General features: G+C 43.9%; 1 protein-coding gene across 1 annotated transcript; it reads right to left on the bottom strand.

Moving 5' to 3' along the window:
- Positions 1-3,142: 3,142 nt before the first annotated feature.
- On the bottom strand, positions 3,143-20,285 carry LYPD6 (LY6/PLAUR domain containing 6). The gene is made up of 4 exons (XM_026088961.1): positions 15,541-20,285; positions 12,470-12,568; positions 6,004-6,134; positions 3,143-5,355 (listed from the first exon to the last, which is right to left on the bottom strand). The coding sequence occupies exons 1-4, from the start codon at positions 15,656-15,658 to the stop codon at positions 5,194-5,196; spliced, it is 510 nt and encodes a 169-aa protein (XP_025944746.1). The 5' UTR covers positions 15,659-20,285; the 3' UTR covers positions 3,143-5,193.
- Between the last annotated feature and the right edge of the window lie 1,114 nt (positions 20,286-21,399).

Below are 21,399 nucleotides of genomic sequence, written 5' to 3'. Positions count from 1 at the left end.
ATTAAGGAGCGGTACGTTCATGTATTCCAGTTAGCTAACAGCAATAGTGGAAACCGCATTATTTGGCCAAAGCTGTGCTAATTGGGGCTATGCAGAAACTCCAAAAGGGCTGATTTCATGTGACCCTGCTCGTGCTCAGCTGCTTCCAGGTTGATCTGTCAGCGGTGACAGTAAATCCTGTTGTCTTTGACTGTGCCCTATGGCAGCTGTGGCACTAAAAGAACTTTTTTTTGGTGCCTTTTGTTGTGAAGTGCTGCCTTGGGCTTGACCAATACCCTTATTCTTTAGCTGGGGGGGGGGGAACGACCCTACTGAAGAGTTTGCGTTATTGGCTTGCAAATTGTTAAGGAACTTCCAGTTTAAGCTACCATCGGGTTTTTTTTCATTACTAGGAGCGAACTTGTTGACATCATGACACTTAAGCATGCTTCCTGATGCTTTAAGTTAGGCTCTGCAGTGCACTCGCCCGCCTTGCTGTTTTCTTGCTGGCATATCCTTGTAAACGTTGGGGCCCCTCTTTGCTGTAGCTTCACCTTGTGCTGCCAGGAGACCTAATATCAGCCTTTCCCTCTGCTGAAGCGGTTGGTGACCTGTAATGACCTTTATTAGAACTTTTTACAACCTACTTATTCAGCGTCTTTCCCCCTTTTGGCAGGTTCTCCAGTTGCCCGCTAGTCCTGTAAGGATAATGAATAATGAGCAGGGAAATGCATAGTATTTGGAAACCATGCCAACAGCAAACTTGCACTCCTTGAGGTCTGTTCTTACTGTAAACTACAGCAGAAAAGAGGAGGAACCGCCCTCTGTATCTCCATTAGAAAGGCCTACAGGAAGGGGACCTTAAAAAAAACACTTTATATTCTTAGCAAGATTCTGCTTTAGGAATTTCTGGAAACCTTCCACCGAATATGTGATTTTCCTGTTGACAAGCCCCTTCTGAGGGAGTTTTATCTCTCATTGGTCTCCGGTGTGCTGTAAACAAGATGCTCATCAACTATTCTGATGGTTAAGTTTAGCTTAGCTAAACCTATGTTCCCCCCCCCCCCCCCTTACTGGCCTCCATGGGACACTTTGGCTCTTGGCAGCAGCTGGACATCTGATGTAAAAGCTTGAGGATTTTGTATTTGTTCATATGAAAGATAAGTGCTCTCATAGTATTTTAGGATCTTAAATATTATCTAGTTATCACTGACTGGTTTCTAGCTGTCTCAAAACCTTTTGATAAGCCTTGTACTTCAAGTTTCCCAGAACAAACTGCTATACTTAAGGAAAGAAGAAATTGGAAAAACTAGTAATTTCACTTCTATACACGCTGAGTGTGAGAGAAGAACAGAGGATTTTTCAGTATTGCATCATACTACACATATAGTCTTTTATGTCTTAACTTATGTATCTTTTTAGAACTTTAACTTCTGTTTTGAACTCTGAGATATATCCTCTTCACATTATCCACAATAACTTTGTCAGAATCCTTCCATTAGTTACATTAAGTTGTTTACATCCAAAAAAGTCTTGGTCTTAAGAGTGTGAATTAGAAATAACTGCATGAAAATAACCAGACTGCGTTGGGATTAAATTAGTGTGACAGCAGAGTTATGGAAAACTTAAAGCTTGTTAAGAAAAGGTGAGGGAAAGAAAAATCCATGGGTCTCTAAATATAGCTCTTTTCTTCTTTTGCTAATGGAACATCACAGAAACTAAAAATGGATGAAGGCAAGGAGACGGTTGTTCTCCAGAGTAGGAGGAGAGGATGACAGCGCACAGAAGAGCAGGACTGATGAAGGCAGTTGTAAATCTGCACTGTTATCAGACACATCACGCCTCATCTGAATATTTAAAACATTTATTTATACAAATGTACAGCATTTACAATAGTTTTAAAAAATTAGACATTTAAAAGAAATATAACATTACAGAGAGCCTACAAATAAATATGGCGCAGCTCAGCATTTATATATTTAGAAAATAATAAGTAAATCTGCAGGCGGACTGGGGCCACCAGCGCCCTGGCACACACAAAGAATCGCGTACAGGTTCCCTACTTGTTTTCAGTTAACTTAGGCTGTTCTGTTAAGTTGTTCATACTCCACCTATGACGGAGCAGATCGCTTGGACAGCTGCTTGCCTCGCTGGACACGCAGGCCAGGCTGTTTCTGCGACAGGGCTGGAGCTGGAGGCGCAGCCTTGTTTGACAGTGCTAGTGGCTTTTTGCAGGGCGTAACTCTGGCACGCCAGTGGGCTCGCTCAGGGGAGATGGACCTGCAAAGCAGAAATACCGTGACACTCTCTATCTATCTGCAGCAATATCATGTTAGTTCAGAGCGATGCTTGCGACATGCTTATGAACGGCTCCTGCTCGGCTGCTTTGCAAAGGCGTAGTTGTGCCCAGACCAGGAGCTGGTGAACACCTTAGGTGGGATGTGGCATTTACAGCCAAGCTAGTTTTTCTAGGCACTTCTATCGTATGCCTGAGCTGACAGCATTTAGCCATCTACCTTGGCATACAGTGAACCACTGCTCTGAAGTACCTATTTTTCTCTGTTGACTACAAAGGAAGTTTAAATAACTAGCTTGGTTTCATACCTCTACAATGCAGATAGATAACTAAATTTGATCAGTTGAGTCCCAGGCTCTGTGGGTAGAGGGCACTACGGGCGCCCAAGAGAGGTCCCTGGTCTGCCTGAGGCTGATCTAAACACGGTGTGAGGACAGCTCTCCACTAGGCTTTCTTGTCTGTTAGTGCACACACAAACTGTGAGATGGCGTTTGACCACGTGTCATCCAGCTGTAGGGACCAAGCCTTTCGGTGGTGTTAGCAGTACCGGAAGTCTAATCTTTCCTTATTAGGAAAACTAGCCATTTCTGTAGCTTAATCCACGTGGTTATACATATCTAGCTCAAAGTTATACCACAGGTTATAGTTGGTGAGTTAGTTATATTAAAGTATCCTTCTGTTAAATAACTAAACTGTCAGGTACATGGAGAAATATAGGCAGACCCTATGCAGAGAAGTCTGGTGGGAAACAGAACAAGCAAGCAGAAACCTGACCGTAAACTACTGACTAGGGTATTTGGTGTGATCAGGAGGTAATTTCTGCTGCTTGTTGCTGGTTATGTACCTTATTGCCTGACCCTTAAATGCACACGTTTAACAGTAGGGCTCAAAATCCAAAATGTAAATCCTTAAAATGTCCAACTCGGCTGCTGTAACCACCACATAAGCTTTTAGGAACTCATGGAGCTCCGCTTACAACTGGCCATGTGCAATACGGGCTAAGTCTCCAGCACAGCAAAGCATAACAGAGAGGTCATAGACATAGATTTTTACAAAACATTTAGATTCCAGCATTTACTTCCTTTTTCTGTGTCTTAATGTGTAACTGCAGAGCATAAGCATACTGTAACTTGATAAAGTGCAAGTTACCTTGGAAAACCACTAACCAAAGCCTAGCTCATAAAAGAACAATTTACAACTACAGTGTTTCAAAAAATCCCTTAAAAAAAAAAAAAAAAGTTTGGTTTAACTTTAAAACAAGTCCCTGATTTTATTACTGACCTTGCAAAACAAAGTTGATTCTTTTTCAATAGTAAAATATTATATATATTTGTGATTATATATTACAGGCTTACGCACTTGCAAAACAACCACTTTGTCTGGCAATATCAGTATTAAGAATTTTTTAAAACACTTTGGATTCTACTCAACATACAAAAATAAATATTGCAGAAATTATTTCCAAGCAAAATAAGAAATACCAGTCATCAAACTAGGCATAGCTAGTAATATCCCATACTACATAATGGGAGTGTGTTAAAGAAAGTAACAGAAGCTGTTCAGAATCTACTCTGTTCTGCATACTGCAGCCATCGGTCTCCTCAGCCAGACTGTCATCACCTTTCATATCTTTTAATTTAACCTTTTCATTTTAAAATTCCTAATACCCTCACTTATTCTGCATGTGTATATCTGACTGCAGTCAACAGGAATACGGAATATATGAACGCCGTGTTAGTTTTGCTTCCTAGCTTGGAAACAAATCTGAGTAGTATTAGTCCATTTTAAAACCACTGTTGTAAGAGCTGAGCTGGTCACTGTCCTTCCATTAATTCCCTATATTTGACACAAAGACGTTCCTAGGAAGTGCACATACGGACTCAGGGTGGTGTGCATGCTTCCATAATTGAAGACTTTGGCAGGATTATTCAGGCTTATAATTATACTTGAAATTTAAATGCTTTGCTGGATTGGGGCCAAGGTGCCATCTTGCATGACTGGATGCCAAAATGTGAAAACATAAAACTCTGAAACACTAAGAACCGCGCTGCTTGGCATGCACCGCTATTCCAAACCCGACACTCGGGCAGCTTTTAATATACATTCCTCCAGTTAGCAGAAGGTTAAGAGACTGTCTGTCCATCTCCCTCTCCGGATTACGCTTCAGGAGCAGAGCTCTCAGACTTTTTCTGGTTTCCTTTCTAAACGAAACAGATCTTGTGCACATCTGATGACGCAGATGCGTGCTGTTCTGGTGAGTGGTTACGGGGGCAGAGATTCCTCCTGTGGTTCGTGGCCCACCTCAGGGAAAGCATCTGTGTGCGACCGCGGCCTGTTTCGAGCTGTTATTGCCAGTAGCTCCTTTTGAACTTGCCTCTCCTTCCAGCATACTTCTACGTTGCTATAAATCCCTGGGTTTTTTTCTGAGAGAAGGTGATAAGGGGAGATTTGGGAGACTACAAAGGCATAATGTCTGTATTTACTGTATGTTCTCAAACCAGGTTAACAAGACACCAGAGTTATTGCTATAACAAATCATTGCAAGAAGAAAGTGTCACGAGAACAGATGATAATAGTAAGTGGCAGGGATAAAGAAGTACTTTTAAATAAAACTTTTTTCACGGAGGAAAGACAGACATTAAGAAAAGCGTATGCATTAGTCTAAGCCACAGATTGTGAGAACATTTTGCATGAGTTGCTACAGAAAACAGTGAAGAAACTTAGGTTTTGTCCCTTCAGATACAGCTACATACCAGAGTCACTAGGTCATCATTGACAAAATAAAGGAAAATCAGTTTTTCAAAGACATTTCCAAATTGTAAGTCCTGAGAATGTATGAAAAGGTTGAATGTTCATGCAAATGTTTTCCTCCAGTTAAGCTTTCTTTACTCTACAACATGTGGCAGCGTAACCCAGTGCTATGACATAAATACCAACAAGAGACACACTGTTGTTAGTATTACGTGGTGTGAAAGTCTTTTTGTTTTGTTTATGGGGGACAGTGTTGTAAATACCGCATCTGTTGTATTTCTTGGCAGTGGCAAATTGCAGATGCTTCCTTCACAGCAGGAAGTACAAATCTAAAAGAAATAAGGTGTTAACTCAGTTATTATTTGAAAAAACACCAATGCTATTGAATAAAGATGTAGTGGAAATAATATGATACTTGCAAATCAGCAGTGGCCACTTTTTGGACTTAATTAATCAATTTAGACAACAATTTAACAAGCACATCCGCCTATACAGGAGCTGATCACTGGTGTCCCACTCCTGCCTGTAGTGCTAGAGATCACTGTGCTAGAATAACGACTGTGTGGAGTTATCCCACAATATCTCCCAATCCTCTTGCCTCGTTCTGGTCAGGCTGAAGACTCTGAATATGTTCACCGCCATGGGTGTCAAGAGTAACCAAGGAAAACTGGGGCAGGAGGGAAGAAGCTGCTCTGTCAGAAGCTTTTTTTTAGGTCAGATTTTGTCTAGTACAAGGAGGACATCCATTTTGAAGCTGTTATCTTTTTACCCAGAAAAAGTAAATGGATGAAAAAAATCTGTTTGGTTGAAGTAGAGCTCACAGGCCAGAAGTCAAAGAAATCCGTATTTATTTATATAGACTTTTTTGTTGCCCATCACCTGGTATCTAGGCACCAGGCTAATAAACAATTCTTGTATCAGTCCGGAAGCGCTACTTAGAGGTCTATACTAGAGAAAAAGGTAATTTCTGTTCTAACCTTGTATTCTTCATGTTTTACATATGTGCATCCAGTAGACAGACAGTCCTCTAATGGTACACAGCGTTTGGTGACGGAGACACTTTCGCCAGTAACTTTCATCATGTGTTGGCTAAAGCAGTATCTTGTACCTAGAAAGAGAAAAAAATTTGTTCTCCCAGCAAATTCAAACTTGGTGATATTCTACAAATAGTGAAGAAATAGGAAAGATATCTTAGGCTTTTGAAACCTTAGGATTTCAAAAAACAGGAAGAATTTTGATGTGCGTGCTTGTTAGAGTAAGTAACTATAACTAAATACATACTTGTGCACACGCATGCACACACCCCTACCTGGAACCGGGAAGAAGTTTTGCTTTAATACTAATGTGGGTTTGTATGTTACAGATGAATTAAATGTGCACACACATGCACTAGACAATCAAATTATGGAGCAAGGTGCAGATGACCTCTAAAACCTTGTATGCCATTAGTTTTATAAGAATTACCTTCAAAAACGAAAGCTTGCAGTATCTGTTTACATCTGAAGCTTTCAGGCTTCTCGCATTTATGAGAGTTTAATTTTTTCCTAGCTTCATGTACAACCATTAAGTCTTTAGAAATACCTAACACCCTGTAAACTGAAGATCCCCTTTCCCTTTATTTTAAAGGACTGTGCAAGTTGTCCTCAATGTCTGCACTCTAACCCTGGCTCTCCGAGAGCTTCCTGCATAGTCCTGAGTTGATCAGTTGGCCTCTCTATCCCTCAATTTATCATTTTTAAAATAGTGGTAAAAGACTAGCGAAACAGTTGGGATGATTTATGTAGTGCTCAGTTTCACAGCTTTCTGCAAATGAGCCCTTCTGCTTGACTGCGCCCCTGTTACTTCCACCGCATCTTAATTTCTACATCTCCCGCAGCCTCCCTGGGCCCCGCGGGAGCCCCTCCGGCTCCCCTTGAAATCCCTGCTCCAGCGACACCTGTAAAGCTCACAGAAGGCTCAAACCAGGATCAGCAACAAATACTGTGGTTGTCCTCAGGCTGAAAGGAATTGGGTTTTATTTCATTCTTTAGTTTCCAGAGGGAACTTGAAGGTGCTGTTCCCCTACCACCCTCCCAGCACCGTAAGGGGAAAACGCTGTATTTTCAACACAGGAAATGTTCCATTCTATGTTTCTTCTTAATTTTCTACCTTGTTTCATATTAATCAACATTATTATTGATGCAATTGTTGCTTTCACGGGGCAAAAAAAAAAGGACCGTAATTAATTCAAAGTGAACATTCCCGTTCAGCCGTTGTCTCTCACAGGCATAGCCCTGCATGCTTGTCATGTTTTTGGCATTCGGCAATAGCAGAGGGAGATTACTGAATGAACGTGTTATTCACTAGGCAATAAAAACCCTCAGACATCTGTCATATCTCTGACCGGCTCTTAACTCGAGTGCGATAACCACAGCAATCAGACTTAACTTATCATCAGAGGGCTGAAACGCCCGGTGTACTGCCTTCTCTCAGCTGTGCGATGGCTCCACCACAAAGCACTTCGCGTCTGTTCCAGGCTTTCCGCTGAGAGGTTACGCTCACGGTTTTACCCGAAGGGGAGCGCTCTCTACGCCTGCTGGGGGCACAGATAGGGCTGGCAACGTTGAGCCTCCCCTGGGATTTTTGACTCTAAGTAGCATTTACTAGCAGTACAGCCGTATCTGTGGTTGCATCACCAAAACCTTGTTTTTTTTTCCTGTAATTGCTCTGCAGACTCTGGACTGCGTGCTGGTAGAGTGGAGCTCACCCTTGACGGGTCCCAGCCAAAACAAACAAAGCATCTAGCACCCCGCAGCTCTTTAAAGTGGTTCCCAAGGTTGTTTAGGCTAAAAAATAACATCTATTTTAGAAAATACTGTGCAGTCATCTTGGAGATACGTATTTTTTCCCCTCATACGCAAACAAACAGGCATGCTGCTCTTCATACAGAGTTGATGACCGTCTCCTGGGAGACCAGCAGTAACTGCAGGACTCCACAGCAAGCAACAAAACCCACTCGTTTAATGGATAACAAGCTGCCAGTGGCTTCCCGAATGCCATTGGGGAAACACGTTAATCCTACAGAGACGACAGACATGCTCCATTGCCTACCAGCAGTCACGTGTACCGGTGAAGATATAAGCCCAGATAAAACTGAAGCAGACTTCTGCTACCCTGGCGGAAAAGGCTGCCATCAAGGCTATCACCTTGCGCACTGCAGCCTGGTCCTTCCAGCCTGCCTGTTTCTCCGAACAGTCTGAGCACAGTGATGACAGGTGATATGGAAAGGGATGGTCCACAGAGCCCCCGAGACAGCCCGGGGCAAAGCAGAGGTGAGGTAAAGAGGCAACTCTAACCTGTAATTACTGCTCTGGAGCTGGCGAGGCCTGGGGGAGGCATGGAAGGGGGCTCCAAGCTGAGCCTAAGAAGCAGCTAGGCCCATCGACTGTAAAACTTTTAACTAAAATAATACAGAAATTTAGAGCAATTCAAATAAGACACTGTAGCATGAAATTCGATCCTTCTGAGCTTTGTGGTGTCCAAGCCAGGCAGGAATTCTGCCACGGCGTTAAGGATAGACTAGTACTCTCCTTTTTCTCTGCTCAATTGCAATTCCCTCTTTAAAAGGCTTTCTATGCAGTATGGAGGAAGGGAACTGTCAGCTTAAACCTGGCCTCTGTTGTATCATACCAAAAATGCAGGGATTTATTTTTTTCTTCCAGTGTTTCTTTAACAGCCCTTCAGAGGCAGGCTGAGCGTGCTGTTATACTTAAGGCTGTCCAACACTTTCCATTAGCTGAGTATTTGAAAATGAGATTATAGCTCTATGTGATTATTTGGGGGATGCAGATATAATTTATAGACTGCTGTTTGAGACTATAAATTTGCTGTTATACCCATCTCGTCTGGTCTGCTTGCCCCACTCCTTTCACGCCGGACCGAAATGCCAACAGGCTGCTGACAGACAGATGTTAAGTTTTCAGGGTTGTCAGTCTGCACTGGCCAGGAGGAAAACTGGCTTTCCTAGCTAGAGCTTCGGGCACTCGTCACCTGGCCGGAGAAGTGCTTTACCTGCGCAGGCAGTGAGTTTCCCTGACGCACGGGGAGTGCCCGAGACACCAGCGCCTGCAGGTCCGCACCAGGAATGATGGCTTGAAACAGCTCCCTGAGTCGGATGCCCAGCAACCAGAGAGGCCACTACCCCTGCATAACCGTGACAACGTAAGTCATCTTTTGCGTTTCTCTTCCAGCTGTGTAAACTACTCGTGCCATCTATAGCGAGAGAGGTGGCGGTGCAGTCTTTTGCAAAGACACTCAATGATGTGCTTCAGCTGTGGGGTAGCTCCAAAAAACTATACAGACCAGACCGTCCCAGCCTAGGCTGCCAGGAGTAGTGCTGACCTACAGCAAAACCCAACAGCTTCAACACAGCTGCTCCCAGCGGTCCACCTCATGGGCATCCTCCTAGAGCATTAAAAGGGAGCGTGACTGGAGAAAAGGGCTACAGAAACTAGGAGCCGTGTCACAGGCAGAAACCCGGGCTAAATTTAACTAAACCAGACCCAAATGCTGAGACACAGCAGGCCTGGTAAGCATCCGGCAGGAGAAATTTGATCTCTCTGCCTTAAACTGGGTACTGAAACTCCAAATCTGGTATTTGGAATGGCTCAAAGTCACACATTGACTTTTGAGAGCTGATTTCCCAAACTGAAGTCTCTAACAGCTTTTTTCAGACGCAGCGTACAGTAGCTGGAACGTTGCCACTACTTGAGCAGCAGTCATCCATTTCACGAGTTGTCAGTCCGCCTACAAGCCGTCCAAAAATAGAGTATTGGGAGTATTTTAAGTGCAGTATTTCCATACAAATTAGATCACTAACAGTCTCTGCTTGAGAGGAACATAATAAATAAAAGAAAATAAGCTTAATGCCCAGCAGGAAGCCTGCCTTCTAGGACATGCCTTTTCTCATGTCTGTTCAACACAGGGATTAATGTTTTAACTATCCAATTTAATAAATTTTCTTATACAACAAAATGTGGTTCCTTTTAGTAAGTCCTACTTTATAGTTTACTGGAAATGTTTTGTTTCTTTTTAATAGCATTCTGGTTAAAAAAAATTATAGCAAATGTCAGAATGAAATTTTCTTGTCTTCTACCACCATCTAACACAAGCAAATCAACAAGGCTTCAGATCACTGCAGCAAGGGAGGCAACACCATAAATGTACCCACCTGACTTGCAGAGATAAGGTAATTACCTGAGTAGATAACCTCAGGCCTCCAGAACACTCCTGGAGTCATACTTCAAACCTGAGGTTATATTTATGAGGCTTCCTCACTAGAACTTGAAATTACTTTTGAAAATTAAGCCAACAAAGAAAAAGTTGGCTTAATAAACAACTTTCTCATGTTCAATTATATTAGCTTGTAAAACTAAGACATAAAACCAAAAGCTCTCAGTGATTTGGCATCCAGAAGGAATGACTTCTATGGAGTATGAGCAGAGGAAATTATCAGCCTGCTTCTGGTTTTACTTCCATTGCAATAGAAGAATGGGGCAGAGCATTTAAGCCATAGGTGCCTGTTCCCTTTCCCCAGTTCCCTATTCATTTAAAACAGTAACACTGTCTCAGCAGCTACTCATTAATTAAAAAAGTGTAGATCATTAGGACCAACAAATTTCCATCCATTTAAAACCATTTTTAAGTAACAACAAACATAATTCTCCTCTGTTAAGTAAAATCATATGGCAGGCGTGCTCTGAATGCTTTTATGGTCTGCATCTTCCTTCTTATCTGTTCCAAAACCTCTGGTTTTAGGTCAGCCACTAGCTATATCTGAAGACAGTCTGAACACAAATTGCTCCAAGGGAAAGAACAATATGCCCTGGCCTTTGCAATTAGATTTGCTCAACACGAGGAGCGTGCCTGACCCGACACGAAGCTGGGGTTATTCAGCTGGTGCCCCGTAAAGCCTTCCCGCTTTCAGGTGGGAGCTGGGAAGCAGCGCGTGACGTGCTCTGCTGCCGCTCGCTGTGGCCCAGTGCCTGCGGCCAAGTTAGCGGCTGTGCGGCAGAGCCTGGACACGTGGCTTTGGTCCAACCTGACAGCCAGAAAGCAGGGGCACGCAAGGGATTTGTGCTTCGGACACGGCTGCAGTCCAGCTCCAGGGTACAGCGTGTCTGGACACTCCCAGCACTATGAACACACTGTGCCTTGAGTAAAAGGTTACCTGACACCACCAGTTTAAGGAGATAAGAAGTCCTTTCTTATAAAGATTAAAGATAGATTCAGATTTCCAACTAGCCCATTCTCATCTCTAAAACCCTGTATTTTCTGAATCTATATAACAATATATACCAACAATATATAACAAATGTAAGCATTTGTTCTTATTTGTATCTATAGGTAGTAGAGCTAGTGACAGTATGGTCTGTATGAACACAGCTAATGAATTAGAGACTCACCAAAATGTGATTTTCCCCTTCCCTAGACAGCCATTAAGTACCAACTTCTCTTTCCAGATTAGCATTTTCTTGTCGAGTCAGTTTTGTTGGTTTTTACTAAACGCAGACCTTGGAGTTACTCTTGTCTCCTTAAATAGCAACCTACAGACTGTTGTTAGTCAGTAACATTGTCATTCATCATTTAAAATATCTTTTATTCCTGTCAAAAGAGGGAGGGTCTATGAATACTGGTCTCATTTGATGATTAGGAGATGCACACAGAGCAACATGAGGAAGCGAATGAAAAGAAATGAACACCCAGACAGGCCCAGGCAGGAAGCCATGGAGAGTGGATCCTTGCAAAGAGTTCAAATGCAACAAAACTCAGTTATGTCTCTAGTTGGGATTTGGCTTTTTAGATGTTTAAGTAAGCACTCAGAGGTAGGACAATCTTAATGCCTTTTGTGTTTCTCAAAAACATAGGTGGCAAAGGAGCAGGAGATTTGAGGATCTCACTAATATCTAGGTGTTGGATATAGGCACCTAAATCCCTTGTAAAGTTACCCCCACCTTCAGGTTCTGGAGTTACGAACCTAAACGGCTGAAAAGATATAGATGCTGGCTGAAAAGAAGTAGTTTCAGTAGCACTGACATGGGTTCCCAAAGTATGGCCTTGTGCCGTAACTGGAGGGATGCAAGAACTGATCCAGTGCTCACCAATAAGAAATATAAACTTTTAAGTAAGTATCAGACTGATTTAATTTCTGACTGAGCAAGAGGAGTACATGGAGGAGATGGACATTCTAACTACATCCACTGCAAAGAGATACCAAAGCTTAAGGGATTATTCGTATCACTTACACATCTTTCTTGTTGAAGAGGCTTACAAACGTGAACAGCAATCACCAACATTCAAGTATTCCTGAGGAATAATGGGAGCTCAGTGCTGTCCGCTCAGTGGAGCTATTGAAAAGTTGTCCCACGGTAGGTTTAACTGAAACGCGAACACGTAGCTTGTTACCTCTTGGACAGTAGACATCCGGAGCCCATCGGTTGCATTCGTAATTATCTGCTGCCTTTTCACAGGTAAAACATTTAAATCCATGAGGATATGGTGTGGCTGAAAGGAATAAACGACATTCAGTTAAAATGACCCCCTTAATCAGCTTCCACTATGCTTTTCGAATGTACGTAGCAATATTTTTTCTTTTTACATATATCTTACTAGAAATATACCTGCCAATTTCATCAAAACTTAGTCTTGATTTTTAAACATCCTATCACCAACAGCAATGCAGGGAAGATATAGGTAAATATACAATACGGACTCAATTCAACTGCGTTTACCAAGTAAAAGTGCCTGCTCCTGACTTCAAAGGGAGTTAATGTGAACAAAAGTAAGCCCATTTCTTTCTTAGCATCACAGCTCACATCCAATACTGTTACTTTATCAGTGCTGATAACAAAATATCAGATGAATTAAGTACTTCTGGAGCCTGTCCCACTGAAGAAATGAACTAGCACTTTTGAATGCAGCCTCATGTCCCTAAAGGAAAGAAAAATCAATTTGCTGAACCTCCACTTACTAGCAGGAGCCTCAGGTCTAATTTATCTAGCCAAATGAAGAACTTAACATTTTAAGTGGTCTCTTGGCAGGACTTCTGTAACACGTTTAATAGATTTGTCAAGATGCTGCCACCTTCTCAGAAGCCAGCCAGTGACTGGATCACATTTGTCTTCCCAAGGTGCAGTAAATTGAACCTCAGCGGCTGTGTGAGCCACAGCTCGCTTCTCTCCCTCTCAGCCTCCTCCTCTTTCCCACCCCCAGAGCACAGCAGTTGCCCCGTCGGCTCTGTGCTAGACCAGGCTCAGGTACCAGAGGTGGGTTTTGCTGCTTGTGAACTTTCCCTATTCTCCCAGTCTCCTCGGGTAAAACCTAGCGAGTCAGACGGAAGCATCTCTGGTGGGTTTGATGCTGCCCTAGTGGAAGGCCTTGGGGTGCACAACGCGACAGGAACGGCACTAATTAAATTCACCCATCGCGCACCAGACAACTAGCAGGTCATGGCGTTCACTATCACTCGTGACAGCAATCGCCCCACCTCAGAGATAGGAGAAGCAGACAATGTTCCTCTAAACAGTATAAGACGCAAGCGTGTGATATAAGAGACACTGTACTAGATTGTGCTTTGCCTTTTTTTTTTTTTAAACCAGCCACGCTAGCCTGCCAGAATTTACACTTGGCTTGCTTGTGTAACTCCTTCCTTTTTTAAGGGGCAAGTCTTCACAATTCATATTTGCTTTTTCATTAAACTTCGTATAGCATCTGGAGAGCAACTAAGTAGACTGTGCATATGCTACAGACCAGTCATCTAGTAAGCTATAGCATACTAAATACCAGTAACATTAGCAACAGCATGACAATGTGAATAACGTAAGTAGTTAAACACAAGAACAGATCATAGTATAAACTTAGCTTAGCTCTAGTTATGCTAAGAGGAAAGATCAGAAAAACCCTGGAGATGAGAAAATTCAGGTTTTCTAGGGACAGAGGTCAGAAAGCCAGCTTGATTAAAAAAAAATTAGCATATATTTATTGCCTTATATATCATAAGGTAATGTTATAGTATCATTAAAAATATCTAGGTATTTTATATGGAGTGAACTAAGATAACTGGCTCCTAATAGTACTAAATTTCATACTTTAAAATAATTTAGTAACAGGGATAAAAGGTGTTCTGCTCTGAGACAGTGCTCTTCTGCAGGCACCAAACCTGTATTTTTTCTGAAGTCTCTATCTCCAGATGTTCCGAAATTATCTTTGAAACAGCTTCTCATTTTAGGAAAGAAATTTTAAACAAATTACCTAACAGCCTGGCCACTCCACAGCGTTCTCTAAAGCAGAACTTTGAATCTAGCCGTGTATTGTTTTTCTTTTGCATTAACTACATAACCTTAAACATCACACATCCCATATCAGCACCATACATAAATTCTATGTCTGATTCGTATTGCACTCCCTGACTTTTTTGGTTCCCAACCTCCTATCGGAGGTCAGTAATAGATGGGGAAGTACTCATGTCAACATGGAAAAGCTCAACTGTAGACATGCTGGAAAAAGGTATTGGTTTGAGAAGCAAATTTAAGGAGATTTTCAGCAAGGCTTTCCCCAAATAGATTACCCAGGAAAATATTGGGCTAAACACTAATGTTTGGGGACCAGCTATCAATTGACTAGATCTGACTTTAAAATAGAAAGTTTTCCAGTTTCTTTCAATAGAGTTTTTTTCCACAGCACACGGTTTTACTTATACAATTTAAGTCTGTCTAATACCACAGGACAGTGGAATTAATAATTCCATCAATTCAGACCACACAGATTAGAGCAAGGTACTCCAAAACCCTCTTTAGTGATTCTTCTCCCTTGTTCTACAGCCTGCAAAGCATGTACATGCAAAATCATTTGTTATGACATAAAACACAAATTTTGGCTTGCTTGCATAGAATATACATTTTTCAGCCAAATTCTGAAAGACTGTAAGCTTTCTCTGGGAACAGATGGTAGGCACAGCTTTGCAAGTACTCTTTTCTTGTAAAATTATATGACTTCGTATCTGATAAAGTGGGGAAAAAAAAACAAAAGTAGAGTCCATGGAAGCTCTGAAGACGTGTAACATTACTGTATTATTACTTCAGCGAGTTACTGAAATAGTCACAAACAGTTGGTGCCACAGCTGGGAATGAATCGCATTTGGACCTTGCTCACAGATATCGATGTGCTCGAGTTAACTGTGCTGCTGTGGCGCTTGGGCCGTAGGGTCGGAAAGCTCCTTAAGGGAAAGCGGGCAAACAAAAAGCCTCCGACATGGTCAGCACCTGTCCGTAACAGCATCTGTCCGTTAATCCCTTTGGGAAGCAATGCTCCTCCTTATATCAATTTGATTTTAAGACTACTGTGGATTTTTTAAGCCCACGTTCAGCATTCAACTCAACCCTCTGACTTTTCTGCTGTCTTAATACTATGTTTGCCCTCACACTAAGCCTCATGCCATGGTGTCCTGTGTTCTTACAGTGCAGGCAAACGTGTCTTACTCGAAGGATGAAGGTAGATGATGTCCTTCACTGTGAAGTCCCTGGGGTGAACAGCTTTCAGGCAGTCAGCAATGAGGCCAAGCAGCAGGACCCAGGCCAGCGCCGGCTGGGAGTCCATTGCCAAGCGGGGCCGTACTCATGCGGCTTCCCTGGGAACGAGTTATCTCCAAATCCGGAAGAAAAATTCACCTATATAACAACAAGAAAACGAAGGTGAGCATAGGACGGGTGCTAATCTGGCAGCGCAGCCAGATTAGCCGGCGACCAGCTCAGCGCACGCCTCAAGCGACCACGCTGGCCAAAAAGCGCTCGGCCGCCCTCCCCCTTGGGCTGCCCCGCAGAGCCGCCCCGCGGCCAGGCAGGGCCAGCAAAGGGGCGCCGGGAAGCAGCGCGGGTACCTTGGCTCCGCTGGAGGTAGCGACGCCCCCGGCAGCGGGCTGGGGACCGCCGCTCTGCCAGGCCTTTTCGTAGCTAGATAAAGCTGCAAAAAGCAAGTTTCGGTTGCGCTGAGGGGAAAGGTACTCAGATTTGCTGCTGGCAAGGAAATTGTTTAGAATTTATTCGGTTGTGCTGTCTGTGAGTGTTTTTTGCAAACGCAAGTAGGACACTCTTAAAGTCATGAGAGCATATATATATATATATAGCGCAATTTAACTATTTCTGTTTTGGAGACTACCTGAAAACTGGAGACTTGGACAAGGCAAAAGAGGAAACCTGGTAACCACGCGTGCTTCAGGCATTCGCCGAAGCGGGTGCCCCCTTCGCGTCAGCAGGGAGTGCAGCTCCTGCCCTGGCTCGCTGAAGCACCCGGTGACCCACGGCAGCGTGCTCGGAGACCGGCAAGACCCCGCGCGGGGAGCCTCCTTCGCTCCCTCCCTCCCTCCCTCGGGCGCCGTGCCGGGGCGTCCCTCTGCCCTCCTGTCTGTGACACCACGGGCAAATGATGCAGGAATTTTTTTTTCCCCCCCATGTACGTGTCACTGAAGGAAGGAAACTAATTTAAGCAGAAACAAATACCCGCTGGGATCCCATTCGCGAAGCCGCCCGCAGCCAGCGGCTTTCTGGAGCGCTGAAAGCCAAGCCCCCGGCTGCCGGGAGCCGCCGCGCTGCTCCTGCCAGCCAAAGCTGAAGCACCCGTCAGTACGCGGCTCTCGTTACCGCCACTCTTTGCCCGTAGCAGTGGCCATAACTTGGGCAGAAACCCCCTCCGCTGTCAGCCCCCAAGTTCATTAGCAGATGAGACGCTTAAATATTGCTTACGAGAAATCACCTACAAATCACCCTTAAAATAAGCTGCTCCAGATCGGTCGCCATGTGTATATGTGTGTATACGTGCACTTCTTAAATACAGCCACTGCACAGATTTCTTCCCCCACGATTTACATACAGACTGACCAAGACATCTGCAGTACCCAGACATTCCCTAAGCAGCTTTAAAAGCGTGACAGCTATTATTTAGTAAGTTAAGCATTTTTGCATAAAAAGTTTCAGGAGCTGTGATGCAACTTCCCATTTTTACCTCTAAATGTTTGTCTCGCGACGGAGAATCGGGCATTCAGCAGAGACGCGCACAGGGCTGACGGTGCGAGGGCTATCTGAGGGCCTGTCGCTGCGGTTGGCTCTCATCCGAGAACAGCCCTTTTATTAAAACACCATGAAATCCATAAAAATAGCGAGGGGAAACAGATAACACATAGTGTGGTGCATTAAACCTTGTTGTTTTAACCTTACAAAGAGGGAAATGCCCGTTTCTGTTGGTTTTACTCCACAGCTGTGCATAAGCCAGGGGAAAACGAAATCACGATTAGCAGCAGAAAGGAAATAAAACAAGCCTCTCCCAGCCCCACGGAGGCAAAAAAGAAACGCAACCAGCCGCGCTTTGTGCGGTCCGGAAGAGGAGCCCCGGCAAAGCCAGCGGGAGCAGCAGCAGCAGCAGCAGCGGCGCCGTCCGCCCCAGCACACGCTCGCTCGCCGCGCACCACCGGCCCGTCTCCCTACTGCTCGGGCAGAGGCGCCCAGGGGCAACCGCTTCTTTGCACGCGGAAATCGCTCACCGTTCATGCTGGTAGAACAACAAAGATCACGAGTTTCGTTTTGTTTTGGATCTGGAGGTTTTTTACCCCAAACAAAACGGGGCAGACTTTACAAACCTCGTTATTTTCAAGGGATCGGTGAGCTACGCTGAAACCCTGCTGGTTCCCGTGGTATCAGCAGCAACAGCGCGTCGCTGTGCAATAAAATTAGCCCCTTCCCCACCCCAAAGGAAAGCAGCTCTTCGCGGTCCAGCACTAAGCCTAATAAAGTGCACAGAAAGCAGCTTTCGTCAGCATTCTGCATACTCCATATTTTACAAATACTCTGAATATGTGCACATGGGTACGCAGATTGATAAAAGTTCTGCCTTTCACATACAGCAAAATACGTGTACAAATAGACTCCCTCTGACTGCGAAAATATTTGCTAATATTCAAGGTAATGTTCAAATTACAGCCAGTGAGATATCAACAACCATTCTGAATAAAATCAAACCTATTCAGTAATTACTGTTCAATCCACTCATTCTCTCTGTTTTTATGCAAACATATAAAAATAAAATGTAATCACTTTTTGTGTTTAAAGGAAAGGTGTAAGAATCATCATAGATGTAACCGACTTTTACTTAAAAGCTACAGACTTTTGACAGAAAAAAGTTTTCAGCTACACTTTTTCCTCTCCAAAATGGTATTTTTCCAGAAAGATGGCTTCTCTTCATAAACCACGTAAGCCCTAAAAAGCTTCAATAAGGATCTGAAGACTTTCTTTCCCAAACAAGACCGTCTTAGTTTATGGTTTTCAGCCAAAAAAGTACAAAAATATTTTTTCAAACAGGTACTGTTGATGTAACGGCCACTACAGCGCTAAAGCAGTGTCTGCAGAACAGATCTACTCTTCAGAGCGTGGTAACACATTTCTCCTTCTGAATTAACTCCGTTCCTTTCTAAACTTTAGCAGCCTCTCGTGCATACCAGCATGCATGCACCAGCGTAATAGGACGTGGCATGGAATAACCTGAATTGGACACTGGATCGCGGTTAGGGGAAGTAGTCACACGGTATTTAGATCATACAGTCTGTTTATAACAGGTCGTGGCCACTGACACAGAAATCCTAGTTAACTCAATCTTTCCAGCTTCAGCAGCACCTTTCAGACGGAAAAGCACCTTCGTTCGCGTTACCGAGGAGGATTGCTTCTTCCTGCCCTCTGCCCTGCTGCTGCGCCATGGAAATGAACCCTTAGATTCACCGAGCAGCGGGACAATTGCTCGTTTGTCAGATCTCGTTAGGGTGGCGACGCGTTGCCTTAGTTGTCACCTGCTCCGGAGACGATGGCATGTCAAAGTCCTCAGAGGAAAGAGGACCGGGAGGTTCTCAAGCAAAGGCTGTGCCAAAATCAAACGTTTGGTTCTCTGGAAGACGAGCTGTCAGAGACAAAGATTATTCGTGAGGGCTGCGACCTAGCCCTTGCTCCTGGCCCTCCTGGTCCTCTCCCAAGCTCAGGAGATACCTCCTCGCTGGCCTCTGTCTGGACGCCACCAACGATTCAGGCGCTGGGCTACCGCCAGCTGAAAGGCAGCAGTGGCCCCATTTTTGCTGATTGACCTCTGCAGCTTTTTCTTCTAAACCGAAGAAAAAACGTCAGACTTCAAGTCTCCCCGCATAAACACTCAGCTAAAGCGAGCCACGAAGGAATTCCTGGTTTACGGACATTTCTGCGGTTCCTCTTTCCACATACAAGTCCCGCACGCGCTGTAGCGTTCAGTGACTCTCCACCTCTGTCCTGCAGGAATTGAAACGTTGCTCTGCTCTTTGGACGTCAGACGCAGACGGAGGTTACCCCGTTCCACAACACGTTTATGCTATACTTCCGTGCTATACGAGGTGTTTATGTTATACTTCTGCCTACCTCCCAACTCGTTTCCTCCTACACCCCCTTCTCACTGTCCAGGCCCCATCTCCAAATTTCATAGCTTACTACCTCACTTCATCTTGAGCACGTTTTCTCATATCTTTTCACTTGGACGATCCTTCTTCTCACAGTGCCCTAAAGCAACGTTTCTCCTTTCAGATGAATAAAAAAGCAAAAGCAAATAAAACCTCCCTCGGTATTAAGACATATCAGCCCTGACATATCAAGCGCAGCATGTCAAACCAGCAGCGTCTGCGAGCAAACGTAGCAGCCGCAGCACATGTAATTTGCTCTCGCAGATTACACCCTGTAAGGTCAGCTGCAGCTATCTAGGCTATTTTCTAATTATTATTCCCAAGTGATAAATGAAGTCAGAGGAGCTACAACTGGTTGAACAATGCTCGACGACCTGTTCCGGGACGCAGAGTTTACATAGCAGTCCTTCTTCCTTATGTACATTGGCGTCAGCTGTTGCAAGAATTAGTTCCTTATACTTCCTCCTGCCTTTCTTAGAGCCCACACAGAAACTACAGATAGAAGTTTCCACTACTGAAACTACAAAATAGGTGTTCATTTGCACCTTCCTACAGCTTCCGAAGCAACCCCCCAAACCTGTATCTGTAGTGTTACCACTGTCCAAAAACAAATCTGAATTGCGATGGAAGATTTCCCATCTGACAGCTGCATGTTAATGCTTGATAATAAATGAAATCTTCAGCTGGAGGTAAACACCAGCGCCGGCGGTGTGACCAGCAGCATCCCGGACAGCAATCCAGGAGACGGTCTCCAATTTTGCCAGCTCTATAGGTAATTTTCCCACGGACTAACTATACGGCACAGGGCAAGTCTCTGCGCTCTTAGTGCTTTTATCTAGCTTTCCCTCATTTCACAAACTTTTTAAAATCTATTTGGATTCAAGGGTCTCTGAGGAAGACAACGCGTGTGGTTTTACAGCGCTGGATCGTCTGGTGCCACAGACACCGCCGCGCACGGAGCTGTGCAGGTTTCCACAACGTTTCCTCCTCGTTACAAACAGCCAAGCTACAGCCGCCACGCATTTAAAAACAAGACGAAAACCAAGACGGAGGCCATTACGCTTTTTTTCTCCTCGATCCTTTTGTCGCCTCATCAGCTCATTAGCAGATAGTTTTTGCAAGTTTGAACCGTCTTGGGAAAAAAATCTTAGATTTTTGTCCCCTTTTTTCCCTCCGCCCTGTCCTGCCGAATCTTTTCCTCTGTCTTCTCTGCTTTTTCTTGTCCTTTCGTTCCTCGCATACAGGCGACAGAAAGGTTTTGAATAGAAACTAGAATTCATTTGAATTCCCCTCAGATCTAGCCCCTTTCTACCTGCCTTTGAGAGAATTTTCTTTGGTGTTCGGCCCTGGGAACTGCTAAAAATACGTTAGTCTCCTGATAATACGCGATGTAGTGAAGCGCATGCAATTTTTATCTAAAGAACCCGCAGGAGCTGTCGCAAAGGGGTTCACCACCACTCCTCAATTACAGTAAGCAAGAGTAATTAAACAATCAAACACAATTAGCGTACAAATTACTCTCCTAAATGCGGACGGTCTAATCTCCTTGCTGCTAATTACAAAGCCTGTAGTTCATTGAGCTAAAAGCCTGGGTCTCGGGGAGGCGAAGGGGGGAGTACAATATGTTCCCCTCTCACGCAGTCTTTTCTCTGCGACAACTTAATCTTTAACAAGATGCATTTTCAAGATTATTTTTATTAGAAGTCCCACATCAAGCATTACTTCCATTTCCAGTATGACTCCCCAAAGTCTAATTTTTTTTCTTAGGACTTGTACAAACACCTGATCTAGGCCTAGTTGTTTTAATGAGTTCTATTAAAATATCATTTACAGACATAAATCCCCAGATGATAGTTCGGCTCTAGACAAGCACAGAAGA

The sequence above is a fragment of the Apteryx rowi genome, unplaced genomic scaffold, assembly GCF_003343035.1.
Source record: "Apteryx rowi isolate R43461 unplaced genomic scaffold, aptRow1 scaffold_8, whole genome shotgun sequence".
Classification (NCBI taxonomy): domain Eukaryota; kingdom Metazoa; phylum Chordata; class Aves; order Apterygiformes; family Apterygidae; genus Apteryx; species Apteryx rowi.
The sequence above is the reverse complement of the archived record's forward strand: the minus strand, read 5'-3'. Positions and strand labels throughout refer to the sequence as shown.

Coding starts and splice junctions, on each gene's coding strand:
- LYPD6 (XM_026088961.1), bottom strand. CDS start 15,658: ATGGACTCCCAGCCGGCGCTGGCCTGGGTCCTGCTGCTTGGCCTCATT. Junction 12,569..15,540: donor CATCTACCTTCATCCTTCGA/GTAAGACACGTT, acceptor TATTCCTTTCAG/CCACACCATATCCTCATGGA. Junction 6,135..12,469: donor GGATGTCTACTGTCCAAGAG/GTAACAAGCTAC, acceptor TTCTCTTTCTAG/GTACAAGATACTGCTTTAGC.